This window comes from Paramisgurnus dabryanus, chromosome 18, assembly GCF_030506205.2.
Source record: "Paramisgurnus dabryanus chromosome 18, PD_genome_1.1, whole genome shotgun sequence".
NCBI lineage: Eukaryota > Metazoa > Chordata > Actinopteri > Cypriniformes > Cobitidae > Paramisgurnus > Paramisgurnus dabryanus.
The window spans coordinates 9,656,801-9,678,444 of record NC_133354.1 but is presented as its reverse complement, the minus strand read 5'-3'; the positions used below and the strand labels follow the sequence as shown (position 1 = coordinate 9,678,444).

Sequence of the window (21,644 nt, the reverse complement as noted above, 5' to 3'; positions counted from 1 at the left end):
TCTAAAGGGCACCAGGTGAAATCTTGCCTAGGGCAGCAAATTGGCCAGGGCCGGCCCTGTCTGGGAGACTTCTTTTTAAAGCCAAATGTAGCAATTGTGAATGGTTTGTGTATTGGTATGCAATTTTTGTATCAATTGTTTTTATAAAAGCTGTATTTTTATGATTTTTTTCGTCAAAAAATACATAGTTATAATTAACATTATAATAAAACTTTAATTAAACAATTGAATAATGAACACAGAACCACAGCAAACCAAATAAATAGTCAAAATTAGTCTTTAGTGCAGGTTAGCATTTATAAATATTAAATGCCTCAGCTTGCCTCAACTTTCTTCTTCTTTTTGGTAAATGCCTTAACTTCCTCCCAAGTCCCAACGCGCTTACATTATACTGCCTGTTACTGTACCACTTCACTGGCTTTTTGCAGCATATATCCCCCATTATTCTTTCACATAACAGTATAATCCTAGTCTGTCTTCCCATTTGATTGGATGCATTTTGTGCCACATACAAATAGGTCCCGCCTCTGCCTGCGGCTGAAGATTCGGCTCTCGTTGACTGTAGTCGGCTCTTCTCGTTCACTACAAAGAATCGGCTCTTAGAGCCGGCTCGTTCGCGAACGACCCATCACTAGAAAGCACACCTTTCAATCACGCAATGACGTAATGACGTGCACTTGCTAGCCTGTTCCATTTAACGTGTTCTCCGAATGCTTAAAAGGAGCCTCGTCAAGCCTCTGAAGGAAGTGACTTTTAAGGACTAGTCCTGCCAAGGAAGTATCCTTGACATTGAGAAACGGCTTCTGTGTAAAAAAAGTCCGCGCAGTCTTGCCAACTTGCCAAACTTTTTAGACCCCTTTAGCGACTTTATTAAAAAAGCGACTAGGACAAATCTAGCGATCTTTTCTGGCGTTGTTGGAGACTTTTGGAAACTGCCGTGAAAGGATGCATCGCCCCATCCAAGGCACTCACACGCAGCCCGGTTCTCGCGCTGCAGTCCATCCCTTCCGAGTCGCACAAACCCGCAACAACAGAGCGATGGGAAGTACAACGATCTCAAAACAAAGGTAGCGGACGCAAACACAAAGTATAAAAAGCACAAACGTTACTTTTCCATCGTTGAGGTGAAAGGCAAGAACGATTATGGACGTGCAACTTATGCATATGAAGAAAGAGTCTCTTCACGTGACGTCTTTAGAAAGTATTTCTGATCTAATAAAGCACCTCACATCATCACATGCTGTCAAAACATTAGTGGTTTCTCTTTAGTGTCTTAAAGTGATTAAGTTGAGCATCACATCAGCAAATCAGAGTAGGCTACTGAATACGGTCATATTTTACAGATAAATGTTGCATCAGGATAAAAATACAAAATTAAACTGTTGATTGCCTGAGGTAGTTGCTTGGTAGTTAAAACAACTGAACTGCAGGTTTGTGTAAGCAGTAAATATCTTTTAAGCAGTTCTTTCTAGCCCGTCATGTCTTATTAGCTACTGCAGCCATCAAAATATTCCATACGTGCATATGAAATCGCTTGTTATGATATTGCCTAATGTTTTTGTTTGTCTTCATTAAGGAGACAAAACTATTCAGTGTTGTGTATGTTTAGAAAGCTTGAAAGACAAAACTCAATGCTGCATTTTCCAGGATACTATGAAAAGAAAGGCTGATATCCATTTTTCTTACCTAAAAGAATAGAAAAATCAAATACTATGGGAGTGGAAGGGACAAATAAAACAGAAAAATATGTTGTGGAAGGGAAAGGAATAGATGAAGTCATGAAAGAAAGAAACATATGGATGGCAAAGAGCTAAAAAGAAGTGAAAAGACAGAAATCCATCATGAAGTGAGTGAAAGGATTAAAGAAGAGGGTTATGAGAGAAAGAGATGTGTGCCTTTCAAATATGTTTTACATTAATAACTAGGCAAACCTATTTTATTTATATAACAGTCTTTATACCATTTTGTTCAACTTTGCCCATCATGGTTACAGTCAGTGTTTTTAGATAATGGTAAGATGTATGTATTAACTTAGTATTAAGACAAAGGGTGCTACAGTAGAGATGCTAAAGGTAGCCGCTTGGGTACTTATAGGAACATTTGTTGTTGCGTTTTTTGTTATAAAAATTTGAGGTCCAGTGTATACACCGAATATAGTATATACAGTAAATAATTTCTTGTATCCACGACAACCATGCAAGGACGCTTACTTCATTGCCACCCCTTGTAGTTCTCATGCCACCCCCTTGCCACCCCATAAAAAAATTTCTAGATCCGCCCCTGACACACGCATATATATAACAAATATTGTAATATGTTATAAAACTATATATTTTTTCTCAGTTTTTTCTATAGCAAGCCTTTATTTTAGATATAAATCTTATACTCTAATTAACATCATTCTCTGTTTTGTCTTTTTATTTTTTAGCTAGGAAGAAGTGCCCTGACCACATAGACTGTGCCAGAATGGGGCGTCACTTCTGCAAGCCTGGCTCCTCCCACTGTGGCGCCTGCCTCTCCCCATTGGAGGAAGATGAAGTGGGACACTGTGTTGCTCGTAGGAGACCCAAACAGCACCACCTTGGTATGAATGCTTTTCACACGCCCACTGTTTTACATACAGCATTTTTTTAAAACCTACACACAGATGCTTCCAAAAATGTCACAGTTACCCCCACACGGTCGTGTCGATGCCTAATCACTTATGAGTAATGATCCCTTTAGCTAATGTGTCATGTTTTATTTAGCACCTATTGTCTAATCTAACGCTGTCTTCATCGGTCAACAGTCATGTCAGGCTGTATTTTGAAGCCAAAAGCTATGCATTCAATTTTAGAGCCCTCTGCCCACGATTAATGCCATCATGAAATACGATATAATGATGTTGGTGACCCAGACACAGATCCTGCTTGTCAGCTTTGCTCTCATTCGTCGCCCTCTCATCCTCTCTCACTTTTGATTCAGGTTTGGGGCGAGCACGACGTTTAATCTCTCTTCTCGCGTTGCATAGACACATGACCGAATTTAATCAGTTGAAGTGTAAGCATGCATCTGTCTGTGTATCCTCTGGTTTAGTGTAATTCAATGTGATGTCTGCTTTAGCATAATGTTCCTTATTTTCTTGTCTATTACAAAATGCATGCTAGTAGCATGGTTTTGTCAACATAACCCAGTTTCGTGTACAGTAGGTGTGGTTGACTAGTCTCTGGCTGGAGCCTTGAAGGAAGTTTAAAGAGCACTATCTACGCAGTAGTTTGTTAGATTAAGGCGTAACTTGTGGTGCAAGAGTTTACAATGCAAATACTTATGTGCCTGAGTCTGTGTTGATGCTATGAGAGAACCATATGGGCTGGTTTAGTAAAATTAGATTTTAAATTATTTTATATGAACTCTTTGTGTAGATTTTTAAAAATTTATCTTGTCAATTAAGAAAAAACATTTGCATAAAGTGTGTTACTGATGAGGTTTTATGTTAATCTGTAATACCGCAATTATCCACTTACCCAATTTACTCATTTTAAACTCTGTGTATGTTTTGATATAGTCATTCTGAATCTGATCTCTAACAAAATTTCTTCACAAAAATGCAATTATTTCAGTTTTTTGTTTAAAAACATATTTTTAAAGAAAAATACTTATATTTAATAGTTTATAAGCAGAGAAAAAAATAGATAGGATGAAACGTTTTTTTTCCCATGTTTGTTTGTTTGTTTATTGTTTGTTTGAAAGCAGAGGGTCTCTTCTTCATTTGATATATTTGTATGTTTATATATTTTTAGAAAAACATTTCCTGGAAGGCATTTTGTGAAACTTTTGTGAAAATTACAAAAAATGCTGGCAGGCAAGTTTTAAAAAAAGGCTGGCGGGGTGTTAAAATTCTTAATTGTTTATCCAACTTTTTATTTGGGCCATTTTGGGGGGCAGATAATCATCCGTCTATGTAGGTCAGAAGATTCATGTTTGTGTCACAGAAAAAACAGCGAGAGAGAGAGAGATACACACAGAGAGAGAGAGAGATACAGAGAAATGAAGGAGAGAAAGAAACAAGTCAAAGTGCTGGACATCTGTTGGGCGATATATTTCAGTATTCACTAAGATATGTCACACGTAATCTGTGCACGTATGTGCCCAGCCTGTTTTGAAATCTACCCTATCAGTGTTATTAGCCCTTAATTGTCTGTCAATAAAAAGGTATGAAACATTTTTGCTGATGTGCTTACCTGAAACCACCACTAGATGGCAGAACAATTGTGTCCAAAACCCATTTTAACCAGTGGCACTAATCCTCAATAATCCTCTTTAGTGTGAAAGAGCAACACCAATCATGCAAAACTGTTTGTTTATTTTTCAGAGTTGAGTCCAACACATATTATCATACTAATATCAGCAAATTTTAGCTGTAACTTGTATTTCAAAAAACAGATGGGAAAAAGCTTTTTAAAGTATGCAGTTTGTTTTATTATAATACACTATTACACTTATTATAAGTATGCACATTTATATTAAATTGTTTGCCTTATGCACATTGTATAAGGTCACTATTAGAAAAATGTTGTCAAAATACATACCTCAGCTGTCACTGGGGCAGCAATATTTGGTACCAATACGAACCTTTAAAGGGACACTCCACTTAAAAAAATAGGCTCATTTTTCAGCTTCCCTAGAGTTAAACATTTGATTTTTACTGCTTTGGAATCCATTCAGTCGATCTCTGTGGCAGTGCCACTTTTAGCATAGCTTAGCATAATCCATTGAACCTGATTAGACCTTGATTATTACGCTAGAATGAGAGTATAGTTCCTAACCATATCTGCCTAGAAAATCTTAACTTTTAATTTTCTGTCTGTCTAAGTACACGATGTAACTACAGAAGAGTCAAGTTTTAAATAGGAAAAATATCAAAACTCTTTGGTCATTTTTGAGCACGATGCTAATGGTCTAATCAGATTCAATGGATTATGCTAAGCTATGCTAAAAGTGCTAGCACCAGACCCGGAGATCAGCTGAATGGATTCCAAAACTGTAAAAATCAAATATTTAACTCTAGGGGAGCTGGAAAATTAGCCTATTCTCAAAAAAAGTGGAGTGTCTCTTTAAGATACCAATATGTATCTTTGGGTTACCAATAAGCTCTCTTTGGTACCAATATACAGAAAACCAATATACAAATATTTTTATTTATGAAAATAAGTTATGAATCACAGGCTTATATTGATTATTCGGGGTATTAAGCTATTTCTTGTAACTGATTAAATAAAATATGTGTGGTAATGTAACCAGTCCTACTCGCACCCACCTTGAGCGAGATTCGAGCTATATCTCATTCTCAATAGTAGTATTTCTCCGACATGTTTTGTGACAGTTCTGTAAAATACGACGATATGCTGCTTGAAATCCTTTTCGTTTATTATTTGGCTGTTTTCGCACTGAAATAGACTGTTGGTGACATTTTGAAAATCCAGGCATGGATTTTAAAACCTAGACGCGCTGTTACCTATTGTCACAGAAGCGTAAGTGCTGACAGTAATACTCCATTTCTGATTTTACTATGGTTTGTATTATTACGTGGCCGTGTTTTTAATTATACCAAATACTTTTTATTTTAGGTCGTTTTTATAGCCTTTTGATGACTATTAATCATGAAGGGTTATTCTATAATTCTTCAGAGGCAATCCCCCCAGCAAATCGCACCCTGCTAATACATTCCTCTGCAGTGCTAATTTTAACTCTTTAGGTGCAAATCTGTACTTTTTGAAAGGGTACTGCCCCAGTGACACCTTATATCAAAATAAAGCGATATTTGTCAGCTCTGTCAAGGGTTGCATGCTTAAAATGCTGTCATAGATTGGAATGCAAATGTAGTCAGGGCTCGGAAAAAAAAATGCTTGGTACTTACGTCCCGCGTTACTTTCGCCCCGGTTCTCCCCTGTTATTAGAGTAGTTGCCTTTTTTGTTGAAATGGTGAAATGGTTTACTGGTAAAATACTGAAGTGTTGCTGATGGTTGCTAGGGTGTGGCTTAACAGTACAGGGGTGTAATATATATCGGAATTACCACAATATTGCAATAAGTTTCTGATGAGATGAAATGGCAGAGAGACTGCCTAGATAAAGACAGGGAAAGTGATGCTTTCTTTTCATAGGAAAAAACTTAAAATGTATATTAGTATATTATGTATATTTTTTATTATAATTTAAATACATTTTAGAAACAAAAAAGCATTATCGCACATCGTATGTCTGATTGTTTACATCACATACAGTATATACATGGCACGGGTCGGGTGTGCATTGCTCAGAGAAGTAATACAAAGTCATTATTTAACAAAAGCATCTACCACCGATTTCACAATGCACGCCCCAGTAAGAATTGACTCATCATTTCATTTCATAATCCTTTGAATATTCAATACGCCAGGGTTTAGTCAGCATGCGCACTTTGTTGTCTGAACACGATCTTAATGGGTGTATCACACACAGATCCACTTGTCATTTCCATCACCCCCTCCCTCCCAAAGTACAGATGGTTTGCCCCGCCTCTTTTGACACCTGCTGTGGTGGACATTATACAGCTCGTGCTGTGGGGGTGTTTAGACAGTAACAAAGCAGACACTGATATGTGCTGTTATGTCACATTAACCTTGTCCCAGTAGGCAGATGGCCAGTCATCTGTAAACTACAAACACAATAAACTTTCCCTTATACCAGATCTGGCATCACTTTAAAAGGGCTAGCGAGACATAAAATAGTTTATTTTGTATAAACCTTCATAATCAAGATACAGATTTTTTCATCTGAAGATTCTTTGTATTCCTTACATTTTCTGTATTTTGTTTGCCTGTAGCTCAGTTCGTCTTAATTTATTATATAGAAATTGAATTATATTGAATTATGGCATATTGGGCAATGGACTGCATGCATGAGTTGTGTGTCGGATTCAACATAGATGTGCCATCGAAATGTTCACAATTTTGTTATCTATTACAATACTGTATGCATACCAATTTTAACCTTTATTTTTAAGAATGTAGGCAAAGTTTGCCCCCCTCTTCATCATTACCTCCAATGGCCACACACACACACAAATACACACAGTCAGGCTGGTTACCGGGGTGAAGGTCTACCGTAGTCTTGGAATGCAGCGTACTGTCTGGCCAACCATACCATTAAACCATGAGCTGTCTTTGTGTTTTTTAAGCGTGTCAAACAAACAACGCCCTGGCACACTCTCACTCTCTCAGGACACACGGCTTAAATCCTCCAACTGTTTTGGTCTCATAGATTTTTTTTACATGAGTTTTCATAAACATGTTGTTATTGTGTGAGAAGTCCAAAAAAGTAGATTCTTTAAACAGTTTTAAAGGAGTGCTGCAAGATATCAAAGTATTGCAGATGTATATGTATCACTATAGCAGGGTTCCCACGGGTCCTTGAAATCCTTGGAAGTTTGTGAATCTGGGGGGGGAATTCAAGGCCCTGGGAAGTTTTTGAAAGTAAACATACATAGATACAGGTCATTGAAAGTGCTTGAATCTATTTTATGGAAAATCCATATTATTCCCTATGTGGTGTAGGATAATATCATAAAAATTCACACATGCTAAACTGTTTGCTTTAAATGCTTATATCTTCTGTATGTGAATGTTGATTCATACCAAAATGCTTTTTTGCATAGTTGTGTTTGACACATGAAAACCTGAGAAGGGAACGAAACGCTGTTGTCTCCCTTGTCATACTTCCTGCATCCCTGTAACGTCGTCTTTGGCAATATTTCAGATAACGATATAGTTCCTGGCTCCCGCTTCACACTTGTCTTTGCCGTTAACCCTTACCATTGGTTGAATTTGATATACACATTCAGATGTACTTACTCTTGGAGGCGTCCTCAAAGTATCATCGCAGTGACGCCGTGCGAGTTCCCTCGAAAGGGATCTGAAACATTGTATCTTTAAAAGGTAACACAATGTAACGTTGCTCTCATTTGAAATGTGTCCCCACATTTAGTCCTTGAATTTGAGGGTATTGGACCTGGAAAGTCCTTGAAAGGTACTTGAATTTGAAGTTAACTAAGGTGAGGGAACCCTGCTATAGATTGTAATAACTGATTTTAAAGTTTCTTATAGTCAAAAAGTTAGTCCAAATGGAGTATAGTCAGTTTTTTACGTGTGTGTGAAAGTACGCGCACGGCTGAAATAGGCATGGGCCAGTATGAGATTTTGATGGTATGATTTCCTTAAACAAAACTACCACGGTTTCATGATGTTGCAGTATTGCCATTGCCACTAAAAAAGTGTTATTTTCAAAAGTCTGTGTATACAAACAGCTTTTCAACTGGACACAATAATTTTTATTTTTAAGCAACATACAACATGTATGCCAGGTTAAAATGAAGTCGTTAAATTATAATATTCTTTCAAAAAATATTTTTGTAATATATTAAATGTAAACATCAAATCAATTACATGATGATTTAATTATTTTTGTGTAAACACAGCTCATACCTTGGAAGTGGTATCAAAGAAATCGTTAGTGGTTTTGAAACCTTGAGTCTTTAAAACCTCGGTATACCTTGAAACCCGTTACCGGCCCATGCCTGGGCCGAATGCACAGCTTTGCAAAGTATAGTGTATTTGACTCGTACATGTACACACATTCGACGCGTGCGCATTGCGACAAAATGCAATGGATTTGTTGGGCTACATAGTACATTCTCCTGTAAGCGTATGCGCACCTTTACGTATAATGTACTTGGGGTTTAAAAAATCTGGTGGTGCACGCACTCGTCTGATGACGACAATTGAGTCATGCGCACTGTAAGCGAAACCCTTGCACACTTGTAAAAAATGGACCATACTTCGGCATTAAGAATGTAAAGCAACATGTATGTAGGCCTACCATGATAATTACTTTATCGAATAATAAACATGACCTTGGTCATTTTTGGAGAGGCGATATATTGCCATAGTTTTTAAATGTGTGTACTTGCATTCTAATTTTACTGTCTTAATATTATTAAAAATATTCTTAGAAACAGTGTACTTAAATTATTATGCTATTTTATTGTCATTATATAATCAGTGACAGTGACTATTTCGAAATGACAGCGTTTCCATTAATAAATGATATGCGACTGAAACATAGATTTTCCTCTCGTGTAAAGTCACGTTAACTGATGTTAGTAGGTTTACTACTATCACATCCATCGCACTAGACATTATTTTTAACCACAAGAGACGTAAGGGTCTTATTCAAACATTAATGTAGGGATGCACCGGTACCGATACTGGTATCAGGTATCGGCCTCGATACCACATTTTCTAAAGTACTCGTACTCGTTAAAAGTCCCCCGATACCAGGGATCAATACCACAGTCTGAGAAATGTCTATGTTTGAGCGGCGTGTAAGGGGTTAATGCCTCTTGTGTTGTCCAAAGAGGCAGAGTTTACAACAAACTGGAAAACTAGTCCCTTGTTTTTTTGTTAAATTATATGACTAAAGCTGTTACCTGTAAATTTAAATCATGTTTTTTATTAAGTTATCGGTATCGGCAAGTACTGAAATGCAAGTACTCGTACTCGTATTCCAAAAAAGTGGTATCGGTGCATCCCTACATTAATGCCTCGTAAATCCCCTTTAAACTTAGGAGCAGCAACGTAGAGGTGTTTCTAAGAGGTAATAGTACATTATTTTAAATCAAAAGAGATGAAGGACTGTGATCCAAACGTTATTGACAAGGAAAGCGTCTTATACTTGGGAGCAGACACATATTGAGGTGTTTCTCTGAGGTTTTAGTACATACCATACTACATACATACACATAACAATTATGTGACTTGCATCAGATGACCTGAAAATGCAAAGAAACTATTAACTGACTTACAAAAAGTAGCTATCGTGACAGGCCTACATGTATGTTGGTTATATAATTTGCAAATAATATGCAAATCGTATTGCATATTGTATATCACGTTATTTTGTGTTTTATCGCACTTATTTTTCTTTAATATCAGCTTTAATTGAAAGATAATGTGTATTGTCATGATTTAACACAATTAACATGATTTTGTAGCAACAAAATATTATGTTTTTTTTTTTATTGTGAGTCATTTTATATAAAAATCTTAATCATACCATAACAATTTAAAATATTTCAAAGTATCATCTAATGCCACCACTCATCATGGATTTCATAAGAATATCCAATTTTGTTCTTTCCTTATGTAAAGAATTGTCTCGCACTGAGGTTGACGAAGAAATCGACTTTCTGTCCTCTGTCATCGCCAAGCAGCAAATCTCAAAAGTCAAACCATCAGGTAAGAAGTTTTTAGAAGTAACGGTTAACGTGCCAGCATAGTGTTCATAGTAAACAACCTTACTCACTCATCTGTGGCAGTTTTAGTTTCAATGTAAATGTTGTTTGCGTTAATGCTGTGACTCATAATGGTAGGTTTGTGTGGCTAAAGCATTAACGCCTTACATGCTATCAATGGAAAAAACACTGCATAACAAAGGGGAGTAACACTATAAAAGAAACAAAATAATTTTACATTAAGTTCTGTCCTAAAGGTCAAAGAGAGGGTGGAAAATTAAACTCGTATGATCATGAGATACTATGACTGTTTGATGAAAAAATGCATAAGTTTGGGCACCTTTAAAAAATATGGGTTGACCCCTTTAAAGGAAAACACCACCGGTATTCAATATTTTACTATGTTCTTCTTACCTCAGCTTAGACAAATTAATACATACCTATCTTTTTTTTAATGCGTGCACTTTTAATCTTTGTACAGCGTGTCGTGAATGTGTTAGCATTTAGCCTAGCCCAATTCATTCCTATGGCTCCAAACAGGGATGAATTTATTAGCCACCAAACACTTCCATGTTTTCCCTGTTTAAAAACTGTTACATGAGTATTTACATGAGTAAGTATGGTGGCACAAAATAAAACTTTTGTTTGGAGCCATAGGAATGAATGGGGCTAGGCTAAATGCCAACACATTTACAAAGCGCTGAACAAAGCGTTAAAAGTGAAAGCATTGAAAAAAGATAGGCATGTATTAATTAAATTAAGTTAATGTAAGAACATAGTAATATATTGAAAAACAGTGTTGTTTTCCTTTAAAGGCCAATAAAATATATATGGCTTGTAATGCACTTTTAGTCACATTGGATAAAAGCGTCTGCCAAATGCAAAAATGTAAATGTATTCCTTCATTGTTTGACCATTTTGTGTTAGATAACTTGTATTTTTTTTCCAGGTTCAGATTCACAAAACCCATCAGAATCAAAACCAAACAATGGGTCTCATTTCACTTCTGCAAAACCAACACCCCAGACCCTGAAATCACCAAAGTCTCTCACAGACTCATCCAACCGTCATGGGCCAATCGTCAGCCCAAATTCTTCCAGAGACGGCATGCTAGTCTGTACGTACAAATTGTTTATTCGTCTGATCCTGTCGTTCAATTAGTAATGCGTGGGGCCAGCAACACCAAAGTTATAGGTTTAAATTTAATAATATACTCAAGACCATGTCATCCAAAATGTTGATGTCTTTCTTTGCTCAATCGAGAAGAAATTATGTTTTTTGAGGAAAACATTCCAGGATTTTTCTCATTTTAATGGACTTTAATGGACCCCAACACTTAACAGTTTTAATGCAGTTCAAAATTGCAATTTCAAAGGACTCTAAATGATCCCAAACGAGGCATAAGGGTCTTATCTAGCGAAATGATTGTCATTTTTGACAAGAAAAATAAAAAATATGGATTTTTAAACCACAACTTCTCGTCCTGTGACGCGCCAGCGTGAGCTCATATAATTGCGTAATGGTGTGAAAAGGTCACGTGTTACGTATATGAAACGCACATTTGCGGACTATTTTAAACAATAAAATGACACAAAGACATTAATTAGTATCATTCCACATACAACAACATCGGAACGGTCCTCTTTCTCCACACTTGCAAACACTGGGGTGTAGTTTTGATACGTCATCCGTGACATCTTGATGTGATGACGTATTACGTGAGGTCATGCTGGCGCGTCACACGACTGGAGGAGTTGTGCTTTAAAAGTGCTTTTGAAACTGCAATTTTAAACTGCATATAAAAAAGTGTTGGGGTCCATTAAAGTCCATTAAAATGAGAAAATTCTGTAATGTTTTCCTAAAAAAAACAATTTCTTCTCGACTGAACAAAAAAAGACATCAACATTTTTGGATGAAATGTTGGTGAGTAAATTATCTGGATTTTTTTTTTTTTTTTTGAAGAAAATTGACTAAACCTTTAAAGAAATTGAATGATCATACAGTAGTTTCCTCAGTTCAACTGAAGACATAACGTTAACATAACTTTCATTTATTTTATCATCTGGATCGGCTGGCCCACATCCCAGACAGAGATGCCATTATAACTGCAGACATATCATATGATGTTTTATCATTCATGACCACTAAATATAATTTATGGTTTGTACTTAAATGTAAGAGCACTTTTATCCTCTATCAAAACCAATTTGCATGGTTGATGCTCATTAAAATACCATTAAGTTTGTTTCTCATAACCTTGCAACTGCCTCAGAATGAACTTGTTTTGTTGATGCAAAATGTCTTTGCTTTGATCAGCCTTTTTCTTCCTATTGTGTGTGTGTTTGTTTCAATATGAGCAGTAATGATCTCCTTAACCGTCATTTTGGGGACTATTGCATTCATCCTCGCTGCTGTCTGCTGGGTCCGGTAAGATCAATCTCCTCCTTACCTATCAGCGATTGGGCCATTTGCAGTTCAAACTATTGTTTAGTTGTTAAAACATACAGTTTGCCCAAAAATCTAAATGTTGTTTGTTTATATATCGTCTGTCACCTTCCTAAACTAATTGCCTAAGTCATTTTTTCAAGTTTCTCCGAAAACACAAATAAATGGAACTAGCTTCAGAGGTTGAGTAGATTTGTGTTCTTCTTGATGCAGCTGCCATTTAGAAATTTAGAAATCTTTGCAAAAAAAAAACATTTTAACAAAAATCTATTATTTTGACAGACCATTATGGTCTTAAATAATTTTAAAAAAAGCAATTAGTTTAGGAAGGTGACGATATGTGACCCTGTCTGTGAAAACCAGGCATAACAAGCATCAAAGTTTAATTCCACATTTTTGTTTTTAATCTTTGACATGATCTTACTCAATATTCAATATTCAAGTCAATATTAAAGATAGCAAGGTTATATTTTCACTAAATGTTCTTTTACATTATGTTGGATGATTTTTAGGTAAAAACAAAATGGTGAATCACAAAAAAATCTGGGTTTTCATAGACCCAGATACCCACATGTGGTAATCTAAACCTCAGTGTTTCCTATTGACACACATGCTCACATATATGGTTAAGTGAGTAAATTATGACAGCATAAGGAGATTTATTGGAAATTACTGTGCAAAAGTCTTAGGCCACCATGCCAGAATTAGATTTGTTGTTTTTGCAATATTATAGTGATCATCATATATAATTGTTTCTCAGTCTTTTTAATAGAATACATCCAGAAAATACAGGAAATGTGTATAGTATTAAAAACTGTATAAATATGTAAACTGATGTGTCACGTTTTTAGGGTAAACTCCCCTTTCACTTTAGCAGTAGCAGGAAACTGCAAAATCTCTTAAACCTAAATAAAATTAAATCCTAATTAGTCTTTTTACTTCATTCTGCTCAAAAACGCTCAAGATGTATTTAGTGCCAATAGAGGTCACACTAAACACAGACGATGCCTAAAGAAGACATTTAGTTTTTGTACATATTTCCTGTATTTTCTGTTTGTATCTTAATAAAATAGATTGAAATATAAATATGGACATTAAGGGTGTTTTCACACCTAGTTCGTTGGAGCCCTCCAAATGCTTTCAGAGCAGTTCAGGGTGTATATGTGAACAAACCAAGTGATCTCAGACCCCCCTAAAAGGACCCAAAAGCGAACCGAACTCAGACCATGTCTGGAGGTGGTCTGTGTACGGTTCGCTTTTGGGTTCTTCTGTGGTTCGATTTCTTTTTTATATGTGAAATCAATGAGGTCCCGGTCTGTTTCGCGTGTGGTTTTGATATTGTATCAAAATAAACTGCTGCACAGAAAGCTGGGGTCTGAGTTCTTATGAAGTTGTGATGTGAACAAGAAAGGGTCTGAGATCACTTCGGTTCTGAAGAGGACTAAAAAAAGAACTGGGTCCTCTTTTGAGTCCACTATATTGTGAAAACCAAAAGGACTGAGGTCACATTCGGCGAGTTCCTTTTCTGGTTCACTTTAAGGGGCTGTTTACACTTGGTATTAAGATGTGTTTTCATTGATCGGATCATAAGTGGACGAGAGAGACACATTACGTTTACACCTGGTATTTAAATCCGTCTCTTTTGTCCACTTTCTACCGCTTCTGTCCTGAATACTGTGAGGGGGTGGTCTGTTGAGATGGTCGAATCTCTCTGCTGTCATTCAAACGCGAGCGGGAGTAATTATGAGTTTATATGGACGCAAGCTAATATTATGTCGGAGTCCACTGCTTGTTTAGCAAGTAAACATGCTGCACAGAGTTTTGTACGTGTGTATGTAAAAGCTTTCTCTGAATTTTCAGCGCAATTGATGAAATAGGATCGAGCAACTTTCACACGCTTTCAAAACGAAACTACGGAGATCAGCCGCTTTAGTTTTATAAAAATAGCGCTGTTCACAGTATGTTCATGCCAGAAGTAAAAAAAAGACGTAAAACTTGTGTTAATACCTCAGATTAGATAAATGGGTGAAGAGAAGGCGGTCACGTGTGGCTGTTCAAACACATTCAACCACATATGCGTTCCGCAACTCCAAAGCGATCCAATCTAAAGTGGTTTCGACTACCTCTGGATGTGGTTGAAAGTGGTCGAAAGTGGACGAGCTCAAAACGTTTTAAACACCGTTTACACCTGGCATTAACGTCGTCCACTTGTGATCCGATCGACGAAAACGCATGTTAATGCCAAGTGTAAACAGCCTCTAAGTGAACTGGGTTTGGTTCTTTTATAGTGAACTATATGTGAAAACACCCTAAAACTGATGGTGGTGGCCTAAGACTTTTGCCAGTACTGAGTATGTGACTCTGTCTATGAAATCCATGCAGGCTAAAGTCTCATAGTCATAATCTAATAAGTTTAGGAGCATAAAATTGATTTAAATCTTTGACATGGCCTTACTCAGTCAATATTCTTCAATTAGCTTGAATTTTATTTTGAATATTCTTTACATTATGTAGGATGATTTTATGTAGAAACAGTAAATCACAAAAAATTACTATTTGTGGGTCAGGTTTTCACAAAAAAGGTCACATGTGTAGAAATCTTAACCTCAGTGTTTCCTGTTGATCTTCGATCGCTCTTTACAGATCACAGAAAGAAACCTATCTGGCTCAGAAGATTGACTACCCTGCGTTTCAGCCGACGGGCGCCAATAATAATCAACCCTCTGTAAGCCGATTCACATTTATGTCTTAAAATCCCTTAACTATTAGTTAACATCAGTTAAGAGCTCCCTTAAACTTGTAATATATCTCCAAAAAAGTACCTGCTGTAATGTATTTTACTTTGAATAGTTTTGAATTTAAGAGGTTTAGAAGGGAATGTGTATTAGACTATAAAGCCTCTCTCTCTTTCTCTCTCTCTCTCTCTCTCTCTCTCTCTCTCTCTCTCTCTCTCTCTCTCTCTCTCACACTTTTTGTCTTTGTTCAAGTCTGGGGATAATACTTTGGCTCACAGCGCTCAGATGTATCATTACCAGCATCAAAAACAGCAAATGATGTCAATGGAGAGGTAAGCATGATGCATAGTAATATATAGTTTAGTACAGGGGTCTCCAACGTGGTGCCCCCACAGAGTCTATGAGGTGCCCGCCAAAGCACAATCTATTAATAGTCTCAATTGTAATATTTATTTATTACATATTTTTTATATTAGCTTGGCTTGGTTTACATATGTTAATATTTTAAACAATACTAAAACATATCAACAAGTAAAATAAAATAAAACAACAAGTAAAACAAAAAAGTTTTGTGTAGACTATCAAAAAGAAGCCCTCCAGATTGTTTTATCCATTGTGGTAGACCTTGCTCACAAAAAGGTTGGACAAGCCCATGGTTTGGTACAAGCCGATTATTAAAAAATAAATATTTTCACAATCACTGTTGTTTTCTTATTTGTTTATTCCACAATGTGTTGGATATTATTAGCGTAATTACAAAAATGATTCATAGAAATTCATTGAGGGTCTTGTTGAAGCCAAAGCTTCATGTGTGGCAGTGTATTGATCTGCTCCTTTACTGATCTCGTTCCCCTCTCTCCTCCCCTTTCCTTTCCTGGCTGTGTTATACGGTAATTTGAAAAGGCTTAAAATATCACCTAAAAAAGAAATTTGTGTATCTAAATGTGTTTCTTTCCTTTTGACCACAGACAAAAATCAGAGCCTAAAATCTCAGAGTCTGGAGCGACATCAGATGAAGAGAATGAAGAGGGAGATTTCACTGTGTATGAGTGTCCTGGACTGGCACCGGTGTGTAGACATTATACCACCTCTTACACTTTCTCTAATTCTCTTTCATTGTCTTACTATTGTAGTTTGATCCTAGCGCTTATCCCCCTTCAATCCCTTTACCACCTATTTGGCCTTTCCTTGTACAATTGATTGTTTCTTAGACACAAAAGACTCAAAAATTTATATTAATTAATGAATACGGTTAATCAGTAGTCGATTAAGCCCCAAAATATATTAGGGCTGCAACACCCAATCGATAATAAAAAAAATTGTCAACGAATTTCTTTATCGATTAGTTGGTCTATGCTGTCAAATTCTCCCGCACCACCCTCATATACAGTTCTGTGCAAAGTCTTATGCCACCACCACCAGACTTGTTGTTTTAGAAGTTTTAATGTCCATGCATATTTATTTTTTCAATCGATTTTATTAAGATACAAACAGAAAATACAGGAAATGTGTACAAAAAACGTAAAATTAAATTTTCAGGTCTTCTTTAGGCATGATTGGTGTATAGTGTGACCTCTCTTGGCACTAAACACATCTTGGGCGTTTTGGAGCAGAATGAAGTAAATTCTTTAAAATTAGAAATTAGGATTTAATTTTATTTAGGTTTAAGAGATCCTGCAGTTTCCAGCTATTGCTAAAGTGGAAGGGGAATCACTATAACATTGCAAAAACATCAAATTCTTATTCTGGCATGGTGGCCAAAGACCTTTGCACAGTACGTCCGCTTAATACAGCCAAGCTGTGCACTTATAATTAAAGTTAGGCACTTTTTATTCACACAATGCGAGCTGCACGTTTATCAGGCGCTTTTTCTTCTCACCGTGTAACCAGCTTGGTTAAGTAAGGCAGCGTTGCCAGGTCCTCTGCCTGTTTTAAACTTTTCTGCAGGTTGATGATTTTCTGCGTATTAGAGATGAAAGGATTTGGTTAATCAGTCGTTGGTATTTGGACTGTGAATAGGCGTTGGGATGCTTTTGGATTTGTTTTGTATGGCCATTAGGCTGTTTTTTTTACATGGATTTGGCAACCTGACAGTACAATGTTGGTAGGAAATGCGCAAAAGAACGCTGGTTAATAAAGGTTTCATTTCGTCCTTTAAGTGAGTTTGTATTTGTTTAATTGTGTGTGGGTTTTTATAATAATAATAATAATAGGATTGAACCACAGCATCTGTTTTAAAGTAACGGGGAAATCCAAGTTTTTATTAGCCTACTGTAACAACACAAGTGTATCACTTTCATATCATGTGGATTATTTATTTTGTTAATAACGAATAATGTTAATGCTCATCAAGGTCTAAAGTTGAAGATTAAAATGATCAGATTTAAAATCAAAATTTAATTAATCAAAGATTAATCGCGATTAATCACATACAAAATAAAAGTGTTTTTTGCATAATATATGAGTGTGTATATATGTGTGCTGTTAGTAATATTATGTATATATATACACACACATTTATCTATGTATTTAAGAAACGTTTACATGTGTATATATATATTTATTTATAGTTTTATATATTGTATATGATATATAAATAAAAAATTAAATTAATATATGTATGTGTGTGTGGTTAATTATACATAATAATTACACACAGTACACACACATATATTATGCAAAAAAAATCACTTTTATTTTGTATGCGATTTATTGTGATTAATATTTGCCCAGCACTTATATTTTGACATTTAAAGGTGCTTTACTATTTAAAAGCTACACAAAGTTTTTTTTTATTTAAGGCTTAAAATATAAAAATCAAAAAGATTATATTAGTAAAACACTGTAGTAGTTAACACTCTAATTTAAGGCCTTATTTAGCTATAATAAGTGGAAAATCTGTGTGAGAAGTTTTTATCCGATTAGTTGATTAATCTGGAAAAAAATGATCACCTGATTAATCGATTATGAAAATAATCACTAGTTGCAGCCCTAAAATATATGCAGTATTAAACACAATAGGGGTCATGGATTCATTTAGGGCAATCCATATCACGTGGATTATTTATTTTGTTAATAACGAATAATGTTAATGCTCATCAAGGTCTAAAGTTGAAGATTAAAATGATCAGATTTAAAATCAAAATTTAATTAATCAAAGATTAATCGCGATTAATCACATACAAAATAAAAGTGTTTTTTGCATAATATTTGAGTGTGTATATATGTGTGCTGTTAGTAATATTATGTATATATACACACACATTTATCTATGTATTTAAGAAACGTTGCATGTGTATATATATTTATTTATAGTTTTATATATTCTATATGATATATAAATAAAAAAATAAATTAATATATGTATGTGTGTGTGGTTATTTATACATAATAATTACACACAGTACACACACATATATTATGCAAAAAAAATCACTTTTATTTTGTATGCGATTTATTGTAATTAATATTTGCCCAGCACTTATATTTTGACATTTAAAGGTGCTTTACTATTTAAAAGCTACACAAAGTTTTTTTTTATTTAAGGCTTAAAATATAAAAATCAAAAAGATTATATTAGTAAAACACTGTAGTAGTTAACACCCTAATTTAAGGCCTTATTTAGCTATAATAAGTGAAAAATCTGTGTGAGAAGTTTTTATCCGATTAGTTGATTAATCTGGAAAAAAATGATCACCTGATTAATCGATTATGAAAATAATCACTAGTTGCAGCCCTAAAATATATGCAGTATTAAACACAATAGGGGTCATGGATTCATTTAGGGCAATCCATATCACGTGGATTATTTATTTTGTTAATAACGAATAATGTTAATGCTCATCAAGGTCTAAAGTTGAAGATTAAAATGATCAGATTTAAAATCAAAATTTAATTAATCAAAGATTAATCGCGATTAATCACATACAAAATAAAATTGTTTTTTGCATAATATATGAGTGTGTATATATGTGTGCTGTTAGTAATATTATGTATATATACACACACACACACATTTATCTATGTATTTAAGAAACGTTTACATGTGTATATATATATTTATTTATAGTTTTATATATTGTATATGATATATAAATAAAAAATTAAATTAATATATGTATGTGTGTGTGGTTAATTATACATTATAATTACACACAGTACACACACATATATTATGCAAAAAAATCACTTTTATTTTGTATGCGATTTATTGTGATTAATATTTGCCCAGCACTTATATTTTGACATTTAAAGGTGCTTTACTATTTAAAAGCTACACAAAGTTTTTTTTAATTTAAGGCTTAAAATATAAAAATCAAAAAGATTATATTAGTAAAACACTGTAGTAGTTAACACCCTAATTTAAGGCCTTATTTAGCTATAATAAGTGAAAAATCTGTGTGAGAAGTTTTTATCCGATTAGTTGATTAAATTAAAAAAAATGATCACCTGATTAATCGATTATGAAAATAATCACTAGTTGCAGTCCTAAAATATATATTAAACACAATAGGGGTCATGGATTCATTAAGGGCATCCTTTATAAAATTGCAATTGACTAAGCTATAATCAGTGCTTAGTAACAGCAGAAATGTAACAATCGTGAAGCTGCAGTTGTTACACATAAACCATATCGGCATAGAAATTGATTTAGTCTCTTTCCCTGTTTTCGTAGACTGGAGAGATGGAGGTGAAGAACCCTTTGTTTGATGACTCCACCTTAAACTCCCAGAGAAATCACAAGTGACCTGGATCCACACACACACATACAGTACACACACCTGCATACTTTTACAATACGCACCTAACACACCTAAAGCATTCCTCCATAGGGTGACTCCCTGATTCTGGAAAATCTCAGTTAACACCTCTCACTCCACCCCTAAAAACTAAGCGAAGAGGAAATATACCTAAACGATTGAAGAAAGAGATCTGTATTAAAATAAAGCAGAATGCAGCAGTAGTTCAGAGTTTTTCATTTAGATGCAGAAATCTGAACGAGTGCTAACTGGAACTTGACTGTTGTTCCACATCTTGCTTTCACTTTTTATGACACATTTCAGTCCTCTCTAGGGTTTTGCTATGGATCTTTATAGAAAGCTCGTTCAGTTAGATGTTTTATTTTTTTGTTTAATCAGTGTTTTTGTGACGCTGCCTCTTAAAGCACCTCTTTACATTTTGTGTAGTGTGATAATTGTGTATAACCAACAAATACACAGTGGTCTCTATCACATTTACTTGTGTTATTTGTCATTCCCAATCACCAGCCTTTGGTTGTATTTATCAATGCTGGACTTAAAGGACGTAAAATATTCAATTTTATTTGAATATTAGCATATAAGTAATGTTTGACTCCCTGTTTTTCACTTTAGTTATGTAATTGTCATTACTGTTTGTATGTCATTTAATTATATATATATATATATATATATATATATATATATATATATATATATATATATATATATATATATATATATATATATATATAATATATAAAAAAAATATATATATATATATATATATATATATATATATATATATATATATATATATATATATATATATATATATATATATATAAAATATATAAAATATATTATATTATATTATATTTTCTGTCTATCCCTCAGTACATATCAAAAACATTTTATATAATGTTTATCACAATGTATTATGGTTATGTCAGGAAATAGAAAACTTTTTAAAATGAAACTCTTGTGCTAAGTCACTTTAGTGTAAATAAACCAAATAAATCAACATAAACCGTATAATATAGTGTTTAATTTTAGTCTATAGGACACTTTCTGAGCTATTGTCTGGTGTGGTGGTAATGGCGTAATTGCATATGAGCTATAAAACAATCAAATTCAATCAAACCAGCTTTACTTAAATAACCTAAATGTTATGATTCAATTGTGATACTATGAACATATTCAGATGCTTTATATTGTTTTTTTTCTAATTGAATCTAAATTGAATGCATATATAAATAATGTAAATAAAATATTTTAAAAGCAGTTAAGATGGTATATGGCAATTGAATTAATATATTTCTGATACTTTCTGAAGCAGGAAATATAATTATTAAATATTTAAATAATTCAATTTAACTTTATTTTGAAGTATATGATATGTAATAGGGTTTTTATTTTA

General features: G+C 34.5%; 1 protein-coding gene across 1 annotated transcript in view; it reads left to right on the top strand.

Moving 5' to 3' along the window:
- The window catches only part of npdc1a (neural proliferation, differentiation and control, 1a), a 37,261-nt gene extending 16,540 nt beyond the window's left edge, over positions 1-20,721 (top strand). The window contains exons 2-9 of the mRNA XM_065244107.2: positions 2,429-2,584; positions 10,226-10,312; positions 11,258-11,425; positions 12,669-12,735; positions 15,397-15,478; positions 15,741-15,820; positions 16,457-16,556; positions 20,164-20,721. Of these exons, the coding sequence (XP_065100179.1) occupies positions 2,429-2,584; positions 10,226-10,312; positions 11,258-11,425; positions 12,669-12,735; positions 15,397-15,478; positions 15,741-15,820; positions 16,457-16,556; positions 20,164-20,235 (812 nt within the window). The 3' untranslated portion in view covers positions 20,236-20,721. The remainder of the gene's footprint in view (positions 1-2,428; positions 2,585-10,225; positions 10,313-11,257; positions 11,426-12,668; positions 12,736-15,396; positions 15,479-15,740; positions 15,821-16,456; positions 16,557-20,163) is intronic.
- Positions 20,722-21,644: the final 923 nt, after the last annotated feature.